This window comes from Microtus oregoni, unplaced genomic scaffold (genome assembly GCF_018167655.1).
Source record: "Microtus oregoni isolate MIOR12 unplaced genomic scaffold, Mior012 000018F_ref0000195, whole genome shotgun sequence".
In the NCBI taxonomy this organism is placed as follows: domain Eukaryota; kingdom Metazoa; phylum Chordata; class Mammalia; order Rodentia; family Cricetidae; genus Microtus; species Microtus oregoni.
Window position 1 is genome coordinate 27046194 of NW_024543077.1, and position 14762 is coordinate 27060955.

The following is a 14762-nucleotide window of genomic DNA, read 5'->3' on the forward strand; positions in this document are numbered from 1 at the left end:
CGGTGTCTCTGATGTGGGAGTGTCATATATCAAACTGTTGATTTCATTGGTTAAGCAATAAAGAAACTGCTTGGCCCTGATAGGTTAAAACATAGGTGGGAGGAGTAAACAGAACAGAATGCTGGGAGGAAGAGGAAGTGAGCTCAGAGACGCCATGCTCCCCTCTCCCGGACAGATGATAGCTCTGCTCTCTGAGACACACAGCTCCGACCCAGGATGGATGTAGGCTAGAATCTTCCCGGTAAGCGCACCTAGCTGTGCTACGCAGATGATTCGAAATGGGCTAAATTAATATGTGAGAATTAGCCTAGAAGAGGCTAGATAGAAATGGGCCAAGCAGTGTTTAAAAGAATACAGTTTGTGTGTTGTTATTTCCGGGCATAAGCTAGTCAGGCGGCTGGGGTGCTGGGGACGCAGCCCTGCCGCTCCTATTACTACAGTGTCTCTTCACAGCAATAGAAATGCTAAGACAGTACCCATCCCAATGACATCCAAACTGTGATCTTCTATAAACACACTCTCTCTGGTTATACTGGCCTCTTGCTGAGACTGCTCACCAAGGAACAGCCCACACTCTTCTCTCGCTTTTCTCAGTGGCTACCATGGTTATTGCTTTCCTTGGTCTCCTCCCTTCCTCATTCTCTTCTTCTTGGCTCTGCCATCCTGTCTGGTCTGAGTATCTGGGACAACAGGTGCACTCTACTCTGCCAAGCCAGAATTGTGTTCAACAGTGCTGATCAGAACCCCCGACTCACTTCCTTCATGGCTCCTGGTAAGATTTTGCACTTTTTCCTCCTTCCACTGCAGACCCTTCTCAATAAGCCCTGAAGCAACTTCTGGGACCAGAGTCCCCATCCACATCTGTGCCAGGCCACTGGCTTTCTTATCCTGCCATTCACTTTCCTTTATTTCCTTATTCTGCTAAAACTATTTCTGTCCTAGTCTTTTCACTTGAGTTGACTTCTCCTAGGAGGGTTCAACCTCTCTCTGCTTTCTCCAAGTCCTGGATTCCACAGGCAGCATTTATTTCATGAGCACGATCACATTCTGACTTAAGTCTGTCACAATTGATTGTTCACTATACTTGACTTTCTAATATCCTATCTAATATGCTATGAGGATGAAGGAATTATAAATATCTTTCTGTATCTTGGTGCTGTGGGTTCAGTAAGTATATTATTAGATGACCAGTTAACTACACTAAGAAGGATTAGTAGGCTTGGCTTTAGATTGAGTTGTGAACTAGACAAATCAGCCTCTTGCCATGTTCTGTGGAGTTTTAATTTTTTTTTATAAGGGAACTGAGATTGTTAGGTAGAGAGAACCTCACAGATCAGGGGTGTGGCCAGGGACTTATTTTTCACAGAGACAACCAAGTCCCTCACTTGCTGTTGACAGAGTGGCTCCGCATCATTGGGTATCTCCTTTCCTGGTGATGAATTAGTGGAGGTACAACAGTGGCTCACATGTTGTGGGAGGGACTAAACATTCTGATGGAACCCACGTGTGACGCTCTATGGGTAGCCAAGAACCTGAGTCAGTATAGAACAAGAGCCTAGCGGAAAATCAAATACTACTGTCTAGGAACACAGCAATGAAACGACTCTCTCCATCAGAGAGCAGTGTCTCAATCAGCTGTCATCACAGAAGATTCTGCTGGCAGTAGACGGGAACTAACACAGAGACCCACAGCTGGACAATAGACAGAGCGAGAGACCTTGGGACACTCAGTTCTAAACACCGCCCCTCAGGGTCAGAGATCTATGCATAAGGGGGGTTGGATAGATTGTGGGAGTCAGAGGTGATGGATGATTCCAAGAAAACCATGTCCTTCAGACACAACAGGGCTGATGCACGTATGAACCCACAGTGACTATGGCCGCACACATGAGACCTATACAGGTTCAAGCTAGATGGGGTAGGTGCTGAGAGGGGAAACAGACTCATATTCCCACTCATAGCTGAAATGCTATTTGCAATCGACACTCGCAAAGAAGAAATTATTTTTCTCCAATGGGGTCTCACTCAGTAAATTAGCCACACTTAAGGGTAGGCCCCATTGCTTTGCTTGAATTTTTTTTTGTCTTATTGGTCTTTTGCTTATATAGTATGGCCCCCAATTTTGTCTTGCTATTGGTTGTTTTGTATGTGCATATGTTTCTTACATTTTTCCCTCTTTGGATTTTGTTTGTGTGTTTTGTCTGCTTGTCTGTTTTAGAGAGCGAGAGAGAGAGAGAGAGAGAGAGAGAGAGAGAGAGAGAGAATGGGCTGAGTGGGTGGGGATGAAGAAGAATGTGGGAGGGGCTGGAGGAGGGGAAAACACGATCAGAATATATTGTAGGAGAAAGATTTTTAATGCACTTCATTAAAAAGAAGTCAATGAAAAGGAATAGTGAGAGTTTAAACCAGGGAAGCCAGGAGTACATATAAAGACACCGTATCTCTTCCCTTACTGATACGATCCGTCAATGTCTCTGAACAAGTCAAGAGCATCCGTGGTAAAAGGGTCTCTCGTCAGTTTGTACTAGTGGGGATTACCAGGGTTGTTCTTGTAAGTAAGCCAGTTGTGTCTGTGCTTTAGGAGGTATGACCTTCTCTCTCTCTTGAATTTCCCATTGATCCTGCCTTGGAAGGCTACTGATTAGAATCAGATGTTCTTTTTCCTATGTAACAGGGGCACTCGGAATTTTAATAAACCCTCTTTATAGGTGTATTAGTAAGCTAATTCTGATACTGATACTCCATGTTTATATTAAACATCCTGACTTCCTTATTCTTTCAGGGAGAAATACTATGAAAAGAATACAAAATAATAGGTAAGATCATCTTTGGGCAGATGACATTCTTCATGACATCCTGTAGGTAGGTGGTCTCCTACCCTCCTCAGTTATGACAGAGGTTAACATCTGGGTTCTCTACTTTCCTCAGTTCTCAGACATCTTGTCATCTGTGACCACAACTATTCCGTGTCTTAACAATAATTTCTCTAAATGACTGCGAGACGTCGTTTGGATTTTTAATAAACAGTCACATTCTAATGAGGTCTTCATAAAACTGACTAAATATGTTTAGAAATCATTAGCTTAAATTACCGGTGCAAAAATCTCCTTCGGGAGCCCTGCAGATTTGGTTATGAGACTTCCGGCAGATGGATTCGTTCAACACCACGGCAGTGTTTTTGAATCTCCACACAGTGTAAACGGGAATGCCTGGGAAACAGGAGACTGGATAAGACACTAACTGTCCCTCAGGTGGGTTCATTAAACAAGGAAGACAATCATAACACATTCCAGGGTCATTTAACTGCCAGGTGTGCGGCTGTTGGCAGGTGCTGGGGAAACTGACAAGGGTCCCCTCCTAGACGCATGGGCTGAAGGGGGATGCAGAACAGTGACATGGAAGTCTCAGATAATGACAGGTCCTGGCAGATGTACCAGAGGCCCCGCTGGAGGAGAGTGGAGCATCTCTGTCCTCTACGCCAGGTGCTGCGACAGGGAAGGCCTCCCAGTGGCTCCAGAGCAGGCAATTAAAGCCTCCTAATGCTGACTGCTGGAGGGCAAGAAAGAGGGGAAGCAGGTCCCCAGTTCTGCCTTAATGAATCGGCAGCAAGCCGGTGTAAACAAGCACACACCCGTGCGACTCATGGGTGATTCATGAGGGACGGCCCACGTGTGGTGCACATGTTAGGTAGGGAGCGGTTACCCTTCAAATCGTGTCATTTTGATTTCTTGGATGGCTTGCTGTTGGTGTTTCTATGTATGGAAAATGGGGAGTTGCCACTCAACAGATCTGCAGCACTAACGATAGCAAACAGCCCGGAACAAGGTCAGGGCCTTTCCCAGATGGGACATGACTTCTTGTCAAAACTCCCAAGTCCACAGCAGACATTCGAGAGTAGATGCCATTAGTGTCACTACTAATTGAAGACAACCCCATGAAGGGACTAGATAAAGGCCTCTTCTGAGCTCACCCTTACCTTCCCAGCCAACCTGGTAAAGAGTTAGGAATGTGTTGAAAACAAAACTTGAGCATTTTTATCTCTGGTAAGCCTGTGTTTACAGATTCATAAATGAAGCAGAAACCTAATGCCCCCTTCCCCCTTCAGTTACATCCCATTGACTGGAGTTTCCACACTGATTTGTTAAAGCCATTGTTGGAAAACCAGTGGCCACCCCTGACAGGGCAGGGCCAAGGGCCTGGTGGGAAGAAGGAACCGTGACCGCCACAGTGAGGCATTTTCAATTGCTATATCTGCTGAGCCACACCACTTGAGATGAAATCGGATGATGTGGGAGTGATTTCTTATTAATAAAGAAACTGCCTAGACCCATTTGATAGGCCAAACCTTAGGTAGGCGGAATAAACAGAACGGAATGCTGGGAGAAAGAAGCTGAGTCAGGGAGTCACCATGATTCTCCCACTCCAGACAGACGCAGGTTAAGATCTTTCCTGGTAAGCCAGCTCGTGGGCTACACAGATTAATAAAAATGGGTTAGATCAATATGTAAAAGCTAGCCAATAAGAAACTGAAACTAATGGGTCAGGCAGTGTTTAAAAGAATACAGTTTCCGTGTAATTATTTCGGGTAAAGCTAGCCGGGTGGCGGGACACAGCCCGCCGCTCCGTATTTCAATCGGACTTCCGGCAAAATGTACCAATAATATTTTGTACATAATTACATGAAATTAAACCTTAAAAAATGTTCATGAGTGTGTGCCTGTGCTTGATGCTGGGGGATGATGAGAGAGAGTGTCAGATCTCTGGAACTAGAGATACAGATGTGGTGAGTGGTAGGAATTGAACCCTGGTCTGCCTGAGAGTTAGTGCCCTTAACTGTGGAGGCATCTCTCCAGGCTTACAGCTCCCTTTACTGCAGCAATCAACAGTATAGCCCTCATTCTGTCTTTCATCAAAGACCACACTGTCTCTACTCTTCCTTAAAGTAAAGGAATTTATCATGTGTAAAGACATTTCCCTCTGAAGGATTCTGAGTCTGGATAGAACATACTTGGGAATTTCAACTAAAGGAAAAAATACCCATGAACATTTAAGTCCTAAACACTAGTAGACGTTATTTTACTGATTATTACTTTTCAAAATAATTTACGTCAGGAAAGCCAATACTTAAAATCTGAGGCAGCAAATTCCTTTGGGGGAAGGAGGCTATTGTAAAAGCCTGTGAAGGCTGGACCACCACCTCCAGAGAGGCCTCACTGTGGGATATGGACATTCTGCAAGTTATTTGTGGAGTCAGTCCAGAGACTGGGATAAGTGTGCAGTTCCCTCAGAAGGATTGCAAGACCAAGAAATTCTCTGCTCTTTCACAGAAGAGTTCAAAGGCATACTCAATCGCTTTTGGACACTATCCGGAAGTCACCCACTCTGGGTGCTTGCTGAGGAGGGGGAAGGAAAAAGTGAGCCAAATTGTATCATTCCCTAAATGAGAATGAATTCTGGTGCCATTCCCTACCCCACAATATCCAGGAAAATCAGGGTCATTGCTGTGGGACAATGGTCTGTATTCTGTCAATTATATTTTAAATAAACACTGATTGGTCAGTAGCCAGGCAGGAAGTATAGGCCGGACAACCAGACAGGAAGTAGAGGCGGGTCAATGAGAACAGGAGAATTCTGGGAAGAGGAAAGCCCAGTCCTAGCTGCAGTCCTGACCCTGCTACAGTAGAAGCAAGATGTGACTGCCTCGCTGTACAAGGTACTGAGCCACATGGCTAACACAGACAAGAATAATGAGCTAATATAAGTTATAAGAATTAATAAGAAGCCTGAGCTAATGGGCCAATCAGTTTATAGTTAATGTAGACTTCTGTGTGATTTCTTTGGGATTTAACAATTGTGGGAAACGGGCAGGACAGGAAACTCAGTCAACAGGTCATTATATGTATCATTGCTGATCTGAGGTTTGAAAATAGAACATTAAAATTAATACCTAATATTTACTGAGTTTCATAATGGGCAAGAACTTCTCTACTGGACATGGAGAAACTCTCACATAATCTATCAGAACTTCCCAAAGTAGGTGGTCATGGATGGAGTATTTTATATCCCAAAATTCAAATGCTGAAACCTGACCACCCATTCCCCATGATGGCTATATCCAGAAATGAAGTAGCAAGAACAAATGAGCTTAAACGGGTGGGGCTCTGATCCAACAAGGTTAGTGTCTGTATGAGAAAAGACCTAGAGAGCTTGCTCTGTCTGCCGTGCTACTTGAAGTCCTCGTGAGAATGCAGACACATGAAAGTCAGGAGAAGCCCTCTCCAGACTCTGCAGCATGCTGACCTTGATGTGGATTCAGCAGCCTCCACAGCTCTAAGAAATAAATGGCTGTGACTTATGCCTCTCAGTGTAAGGCATTCTGTCGTGGCTGTCTGCCGTGGCCTATGCCTCTCAGTGTAAGGCATTCTGTCGTGGCTGTCTGCCGTGGCCTATGCCTCTCAATGTAAGGCATTCTGTCGTGGCTGTCTGCCGTGGCTTATGCCTCTCAGTGTAAGGCATTCTGTCGTGGCTGTCTGCCGTGGCTTATGCCTCTCAGTGTAAGGCATTCTGTCTTGGCTGTCTGACTTGCTGGATGTACAAGTACCATTATACCCCACTCTTCATGGTACCAGAGATTCCCTCTAGGCTGTCCACATGACCAGCCCCTGCTTGACCGGGCTCCAAGCCAGCTCACCCATACTTCCACCAGCTTCCAGATGAGACAGAAGTGAAAGAAAAGGGTTTCATACCATCAGTACGGAAAATATGGCTTTGAAAGATTTTATGCTTTACATAATGGACTCATACAACCCCACCTCAATTCATCACTTGGTAACCTTTGCTGTACAGAAAATGTTACATGCTTAAAATTTCAAAAATTCCAATCTTCCCCAAGCTTTTGCTGTCTTTGAAACAGTCTTTAAAAAACCCAAAGTCTTAAATATTTTTCCTGTATTATTTCCTACGAGTTTTAAAGTCCTATTTGTAATTTGGAGGTTGTTAGCTTTTAGTTGTTTGGGGGCATTCCATGAGTAAGAGATCTTTTTTCTTTTTTCAGTCCACATGGGTAAGCAATGTCCCAGCTGGCTTGATTGAAAAGCTCACTAATTAGATATCTTTCCACTTAGGCCTGCAGTCAACATCTGGGCCCTCTGTTCTGACATATTGGCCCATTTATTTCTTCCTGCCAATTTGTGACACCTATAATTTTATCTTCTCCTATGTTCTGTGTCTGGGATGGATTTCAAGGTTGTCCTATCCTTATAAAGTAAGATAGAAAAACAATTTTTCTTCTATTTTTTAGAATAATTTTTATAAAACATATAAAATGTATTTGTATTTTATAACTTATAAAATTAAACTATACAAAATTTGAATATTGAGTACCAACAAACAAATTTTGTCTAGTACATTTTCATGGCTCAATTTTGGTTATGCTTCAATTTTTAAATAATTGTTCTGTCAGAATTTCATTTTCTTTGGGAACTGGTCTTAGAGAATATGTTTTTCTATAAAATTACCAAATCTATTAGTTTATTATTAGTCACTATCCTCTTTCTGATATTCACGATATCTTGTTTTCTTCCTTTTATTTCTGATCTCTTGCCAAAAATTTGTCTATTTCATATAACTAGGTTTGTTTTAGCTAATATTTATTACTATAATTTAATAAATTTCTTCTCTACTTTCTTATTTCTCTTTGGTTTTACTGTGTCCACTTTCTTGAGTTAGAAGTCTCATCTTTCTTTTAATAAAGGGCATCTAGGAACTTTTATATTCGTTTTATCTGCATCCTGTGAGTTTATATACTCCTCCTTCAATATCAATGGGGAATTGGCTCTACGATTCCCCTGGGGTCTCCTTTATGTAAACTGCTAGACCATTTCCATGGAACTTAGGCAACGTCCTCCTATATACATGCGTTGGGATACTCAATGCAGTGTAATGTCAACAGGTTCACTCTTTTGTCTAGGGATAAGTCCGCACATGTTGAATGCAGATGCTTTCTTATTTTTTCCTTTTTTTTCTTTTTGTGGATGGTATGTTGATTGAATTCATGACCCTATAGACATGGGGGTGACTCTCTGAGACACTCCTTTTTGACCTCTTGACCCATGAGTTCGGCTCAGGTTCAGTTTCCTGGGATCTTAAATGAAGATGGAGCAATGCTACTGTCATTTTCCCAGGGCAAGTGGATGTTCCCTTCTCTCCCCTCTTTCCCACTTCCTCCCCCAGTTTGACTTCTATCTGACCATCCACCCCCACAGGTTTGGATATTATGTTAACCCCGAGGGACCTAAGATGTCATCTCTTGACTGTCACTGGCTTCAAAATCAGGGTACCTCTCACCAAGATAGACACAGAGCTCCGCTGCCTGTTTCTGGGCCCACTTCAGTCTCCATCCGAGTGTACTTCAGGTCTGTGGTGTCTTGCATTCATGAGTATTAAGTTGCATATTTTAAACAACTCTACTTACATACTCATATGATGTATATGAGCTTTTAAAAAAAAATAAGCGTGACTCATCTAGAATTTCAAGATGTTTGTTGACGGTCCGGTTATCTAGTCTGTCACCTTTTCTAGAATATTCAGTATATTCCACTTACTGAGATCTTCTTCTGAGACAATTGTTGTATTTGGTTGTGCCTCCTGACACCCGTCTCGAAATCTTAAGCACCACCCCCCTTTAAGGTTCTTGCTTCAATGATTCAGTTCTAGGACAACTACCAGGCTGCCTTTGCTGGATATAAATAGCAACTTCCCTAAGAAGTAATGGGCTCTTTATTTGGGCTGAGCATCACCACGGAATTGAACCCATTATAAGGCTGTTGTACCCTTTATCTTTGCTCATTTAAAATTTGCGCTCCAGAGGTAATCTGATGCCATTGCTAAGATTACCACCGCTCATCAGCTTTCTGGTTAAACAAAATGAAAACTCATAAACAGTCACTAGAGACAGGAATAAAAGAACTTTGGGGTGGATTTTGGCTCCAGCTTGATAGGTTACAACACCAAGGCATACCGAAGCATGACAGCATGCTAGGTTTCTAATCCACAGATATATCCCAACCATGCACACTATTGTTAGGGCCAATTCCCCTGACATACAGAATGTTGTCATGTCTATTGTAGCATCCACAGGGTTTTGACACCCAACAACCAGCATCAATGCTTCGAGGTACTGCGTGCTCAAAATAACCAGATAACGACAGCTTTTAAATCCTGAGTGCATTCCCTGTCTGTTGCTATTTCGGCAAACGAGAGCCATCCAGACTGTGCTTACTGAAAATGTATAACCACCGTGGAAAGCAATTGGAGAAGCTGGGGTGGGTAAGTTTTCTTTTGGAGTATGTGCAATCCTTCAAGAGCATGATTCATGTCTCTGGATCACGGACCCAACAAGGGACCAAAGGCCATTTGCAGAGCACGGGTTGGCTTACCCTTCCCACTTCCACAAGGTTGGTCACCATGATGATGCTTGCCGTGTTCTCATGCCACACCATCCTCCAGAAGTCATATATGGTCTCCTGCATGGGCCCTGGGAAAAACAGAGCAGAGGCGTCATTTCCCCTTGGAGCATTGCTGGGACTTCAAAGAAGCCTGTGCATCCACCCGCCCCCGCCCCCCCCCCCCCTTTGCTTTTAGCGAGATGCCTCTCGACAGCAGCCGTACAGAGAGGAACTCCTTCTGCAACTGTACCTACAGCCGGAGCCAATGTTCCACTCATGGCTGACTCTTTTTTTTTCTCACGTCTTCCAATATTATCTGCATTTTGAGTTCTCTTTACTCCTCTTAAACCACTACCGCGAAAGAAAGTGATTTCTCCATCATTTAGTTATTTATCTCCATAATACTCAAGAGTGGAATTTAAAAAAAAACGGCCGACATTACTCTTGCTGCTAACAATTGGCTGCTCTCCCAGGGAAGTGAAACGTGGAATGAAATGAGCCTCAGTAGGAGAGATGGCCTTTCCTTGTTCCTAATATTTTTTCTTCTTTGGTGCCATCAGTCAAATTAATCCATTCTCTCTTTCCACAAGACTTTCTAAAGTGAGAGAGAAGCTACGGGTCTAAGGCAGCCATTGTGCATCCCATGGAACATGGTAGAATGTGGCCAGGCACCTGCGACCTTACCCTTTGAGATCTGAGTATTCAGAACTCTTTCCTGGGGCTTGGCATTTTACTCCCATCCCCCACAAAAAAAAAAAACAAACAACAAACGACAAACAAGAAAACAAAAAAAAAAAAACCCGTGGGGGCGGGATATGTGTTACAAAATGCTAGGGCTGATATCACAGGTGCAGAAAGGTGAAATTTAAATGCTCTTTCAATTCAAACTTCTATATTTTACACACGTCCAATATACCTTTATAATATCCATCCTGTCCAATTCTCCTTGCCTCCTAACAAAGCTTCCCTCCCCCATGTCCTATTCCCCGTTCTCACTTATTTTTAGAAAACAACTCATTGAGTCCAATTAGCGCTGCCTACGACTGTGGCACCATTCACCAGAGCTTAAAAAAAAATAATACCCCAAAGTGCCTCAAGACCATACATACTTGGGGCTGTAAAACTGACGGGATACAGAAGACAAGAAAAACTGCGCGGAGATGAGAGAAATGCAGGGTTAAAGGCTTGGAGAGGCACATCCTCTATGGAGACGCACACCGATGCTCAGGCACACTTAGAACCGCCACCCTCTTGTAGTATAGTATCTTGACACTAATGGGTTATTTACTTCGCCGGTGTGTCAAGTGGAATTGTGTGACCCGTGATGAATCACTTGGTCACTGTGAGCCTCAGTATGGCCATCTTGAGATGAGCACACGGACAGCTCTCAAGGTGATCTTGAGGACCCATGGAATTCAAGCATTTGATAAACAACAAAGCAACAGACTGGAAACAAGATGCATTTGTTAATGTTTATCTCTTGTGCATGTTTGGTCGCAGTAATGGCAGCATGCCGAGGGGGTCCCCTCAGTCCCTCCACTCCTCTGGACCCAATTGGCAATGGTTATGGTGTAGAGCCTCCTGTTCCAGCTGTCCAGCTTGTTCCCCTTGTCCCCGGGCACACCAACTATAATTCTCCCCATGCTGTTCTGACAGCACAGCCTTATACTCTTACAACAATGGGCTCAGTTGCCCCACGTCTGCCTCGAATCTGTTTGGAGATGGGGACACACATGCCACCACCTGTGAAGTGACACTAGCCATCTCAGCCATTGTCCTGCCGCAGAGGCTGAAGATTTCGGAGACTTTAATCTCAGGCTACAGGAGGGACACGGAAACATCAGCTTCTATCAGTCACCCATCCCTCGCTTTCCTTGTGTACTTAACAGCTTGTTACTTATTCAGGAGGGAAATCCTGCATGGAGTCTATCTCCGTGCAAAGCCTTCCTAATGTGAAAAAAAGCCCTGAATCAGGGCAGTGGCCTCGTTAGGCACACAGGCCTCTGACGTACACCGAAACATGGAGAAATAGTTCTGATAACCATGGCAACAGTCAAGGATGAGTCAAGGGCTCCAACATCTTTGAGCTCTCCTATCTATGCCCCCAGGATATTTCCCAGGGTATTCGAGACCATGACCCTTTGTTGTGCTGTTCAAAGTACTTCTTGCTTAGTCCTTCATAGCAAGTAATACCCTGTGATTATTTAATTGAAATCTTCCCTCATGGAGGAAACACGATATCTGATGTTAGTGCGTTTCTTTATAGAATGCCTATGATGCAGTAGTGTGAGTTTGTGTGTGTGGGTGTGTGTAAGGCTGAGTGCACATGAGGAATCCTCCCTGTCACACAGTAGCGTGAGTGAGTGAGTGAGTGTGTGTGTGTGTGTGTGTGTGTGTGTATAAGGCTGCATATACATGAGGAATTCTAACGACCAGTCCTGGTTTTGACTTCCTTCTCAATTTATGCTTCTATGACCATCTACAGAAGCTTGAGGACCCATGGTCTTTCCCTCTTCTAGTTCTGGAAAGGGGTCATCCTTTAGGGGACTCATTTCAGACCCAGGGGGTTTATCACTCAGTCCTCAGGGACTACCTTGGGGCATTGACATGGAACTGTTGCTCCTGACTTCTAAGCTTCCCTGCCCAAGGCTTTGCTTTGCAACTTAGCGCAGCCTATTATTACCCTGGTGGTCAAAGAAAATTCCTCCTTGCCAGCCAATCTCCACTGAGCAGTGCTCCGAGTCTACTGATGAGTCTAGACCCGTCTCTAGGGTCACTGGGAACTTCCCTAAGGGCTTGTCCGTGGATGGGGAATCCACAAGAGCAGAAAGGGCTCTGCGAGCCATCTCTCTCAGATTCTGAACAGGTATGACTGGCCGCCATGCATGGGATTTCCACCGCTTCTGGCTGAGTGGAGGCCACTGCCATGTGCTGTGGCGCAACATTCACAGACGCTCACATAATGGGCTGGAATGGGAAGCTCAGCTGTTATCCTCCTGCCAGACGATGTCATCTGACAGGTAAGGTCTAGGAATTTCAACAGCAGCAGATCAGCAAGACATTCCATTTCCCGCACTCGGGTTGGCACGCACTGAGAAGGAAGCGTGTGGAGGGGACACTCACCACCACCCGGCCTCGCAAAGAATGTGGACACAGGAAGGAAGCTGAGATACAATCAAAAGCCCAAGTGAAAGACACTCCAGGATGGGCTCTATTGTGTAAGATGAGTTCTCTAGTTCATGGGAGGTGAGGGATATTACAAATTATAATTTCAAACCCTGGTAGGCAAGCTACACTGCTTTTCCTTTCACATCTGGATTTCTATACAGCATGCTTTCCTGTTAAGTAGAGCTGCTGAGAAGTCAAGGTCCTCTGAACACTCACAGTGCCTTATTTGAGCTTTTAAAAGCAAGGTATAAATATCAATGCTGCTCCAGGATACACAGAATAAAATTTAACATCGTTTGAGGGAGTTTTATTTCCCCAGCACTGTTGGAAGTACTTTAAGTGTATTATCTCATTAAATTTAAAATTCACCATCCTAAGAAACCAGACTGACCGTCCCTTGTCCCTGCCCTCAGATCTCTGCCAGGTTCGGAGAAGCACAGTAAGTGGCTGGATCCCACAGCTAGGAGGTCGTGGAGTTGAGATTGTCTTTCCTTTCTTTCCTTCTTTTCCTTCTTCCTTCCTTCCCTTCCCTTCCCTTCCCTTCCCTTCCCTTCTTTTCCTCCCTCCCTTCCTCCCAAGACAGGACGGGTCTTAGAGCAGCTGGCCTCCAACTCACCATCCTCCTCATTCAGCCACAAGAGGACTAGAGTGGAGAGGCTGAAGGGTAGCCTGACTCTGGTCCATCCCAGGGCCATCGAGAGAATCACTTAGCAAGCTTCCAGTATAATTACAAGGGGAAGACAGCCGGAAAACCTGTGGTGCCTGCACAGAAAAGCCCTTTGCAGAGTGGCTTAGCATCAGGTCAGCTTTCTCCTTTAACCTGTTGGTTGCTCTCCCTCTGAGGCAGAAAACACTCACCTTCATGAGGACTGCAAGCTCAGGCATTTCTCTGTGAGCTGTCAGCTCTTCAGAGCCACCTAGAGTTTCCCCAGGGCACAGGCTTCCTGTTTCCCTCCCTTCAGGGTCACCTTTGATGGCAGCAGCCCTTACAGGTAAAATACTGAAGAGGCTCTCAACAGTGTGGTTTCCTCCAAGTTTTCTTCTGTAAATCATCTGTAGGTCTATGAAGCAGCCCCCACAGTGCCAGTTCAGCCTCAACCTGGTTTGGGGGGCTAGGTATTTTGTCTGGGATTCTCCTAGCAATACCAGGGGGCAAGGATGAGCAGTACCAGCGACTCCCCCTCTTTATAGAGGCCTGTCATTGTCTAAGGAAGAGATGATTCCAGGCACATGCCCTCCCTGAGCAGGTGCGGTAAGGCCCATGTTCCAGGACAACTTCCAACTGAGCTCCGCAGAGCCTCAGAGACACAGAGACCTTCTAAAGGCACTGTGGACAGCTTTTCTAGTTTTATTGCTCCAGTATTTAATGTCTATGTGGACTTTGCAGAAAGCGACCTCCCCAAGAAGCCTGCATGCGTAATTGCCTTTCTAGCACTAAACAAGCCCTTTGGTCATCTCAGTGTGGTTGTGGGCATTACCCGGGAGTGAAAACTACAGGAGTGGGAAAAAATACAGCTGGAATATTGACCCTAGAAAGGCAGGCCTCCCTGCCTTTCCAGAGATCTTGCTGTGAGGGTCAAACTTGGTATTTTGGCTCACTGTGGGATGCCCTGAGTTCAGCACTCCTAAAGTGGAAGAAGCTGCAATGATTATCTTTTAAGTGGAGCCGGAATGTCTTACAGGGAGCCTCATTTTCTTCCACTAAATGGAAGGATAAGGTTTCACGTGTTTTCTTTTAGATCTGGAGATTTGATTTGCTTTAATCTACATAAGATAGGAAAGATATATCTAACACATCTCACAAAATACTCATTCTGGTTACACACATCCGCATTTTATCTGGGGAGATATGCCTGCAATTGATAAACTCTCAGGCTTGAGAAAAGATTACGTTTTAAATTATTTTTATGTGTGTGTGCGCACACACGCATTCGTGTGCACACCACAGCTCCTATATGGAAGTCAGAAGACAACTTGTGAAACCTAATTTTCTCCTTCCATCATGTGCATCCTGGGCTCCAGGTTTAAAGCCAAATGCTTTTACTTTGTGAGCCATCTTGCATGTCCTTAGTTTTAAATATAAACTCAAAATGTTGAAAGAGAGCCAGATAAGTTTTTTCAAACTTTCTTTTGGGGATATAAGAAGGA

At 44.5% G+C, this 14762-nt stretch overlaps 1 protein-coding gene across 8 annotated transcripts in view; it reads right to left on the reverse strand.

Moving 5' to 3' along the window:
* The window catches only part of LOC121458873 (receptor-type tyrosine-protein phosphatase mu), a 701969-nt gene that overhangs the window by 44948 nt on the left and 642259 nt on the right, over positions 1-14762 (reverse strand). For all 8 annotated transcript variants that reach the window (XM_041668223.1, XM_041668222.1, XM_041668220.1 and 5 more), the window contains one exon: positions 9438-9535. In XM_041668223.1, the coding sequence (XP_041524157.1) occupies positions 9438-9535 (98 nt within the window). The remainder of the gene's footprint in view (positions 1-9437; positions 9536-14762) is intronic.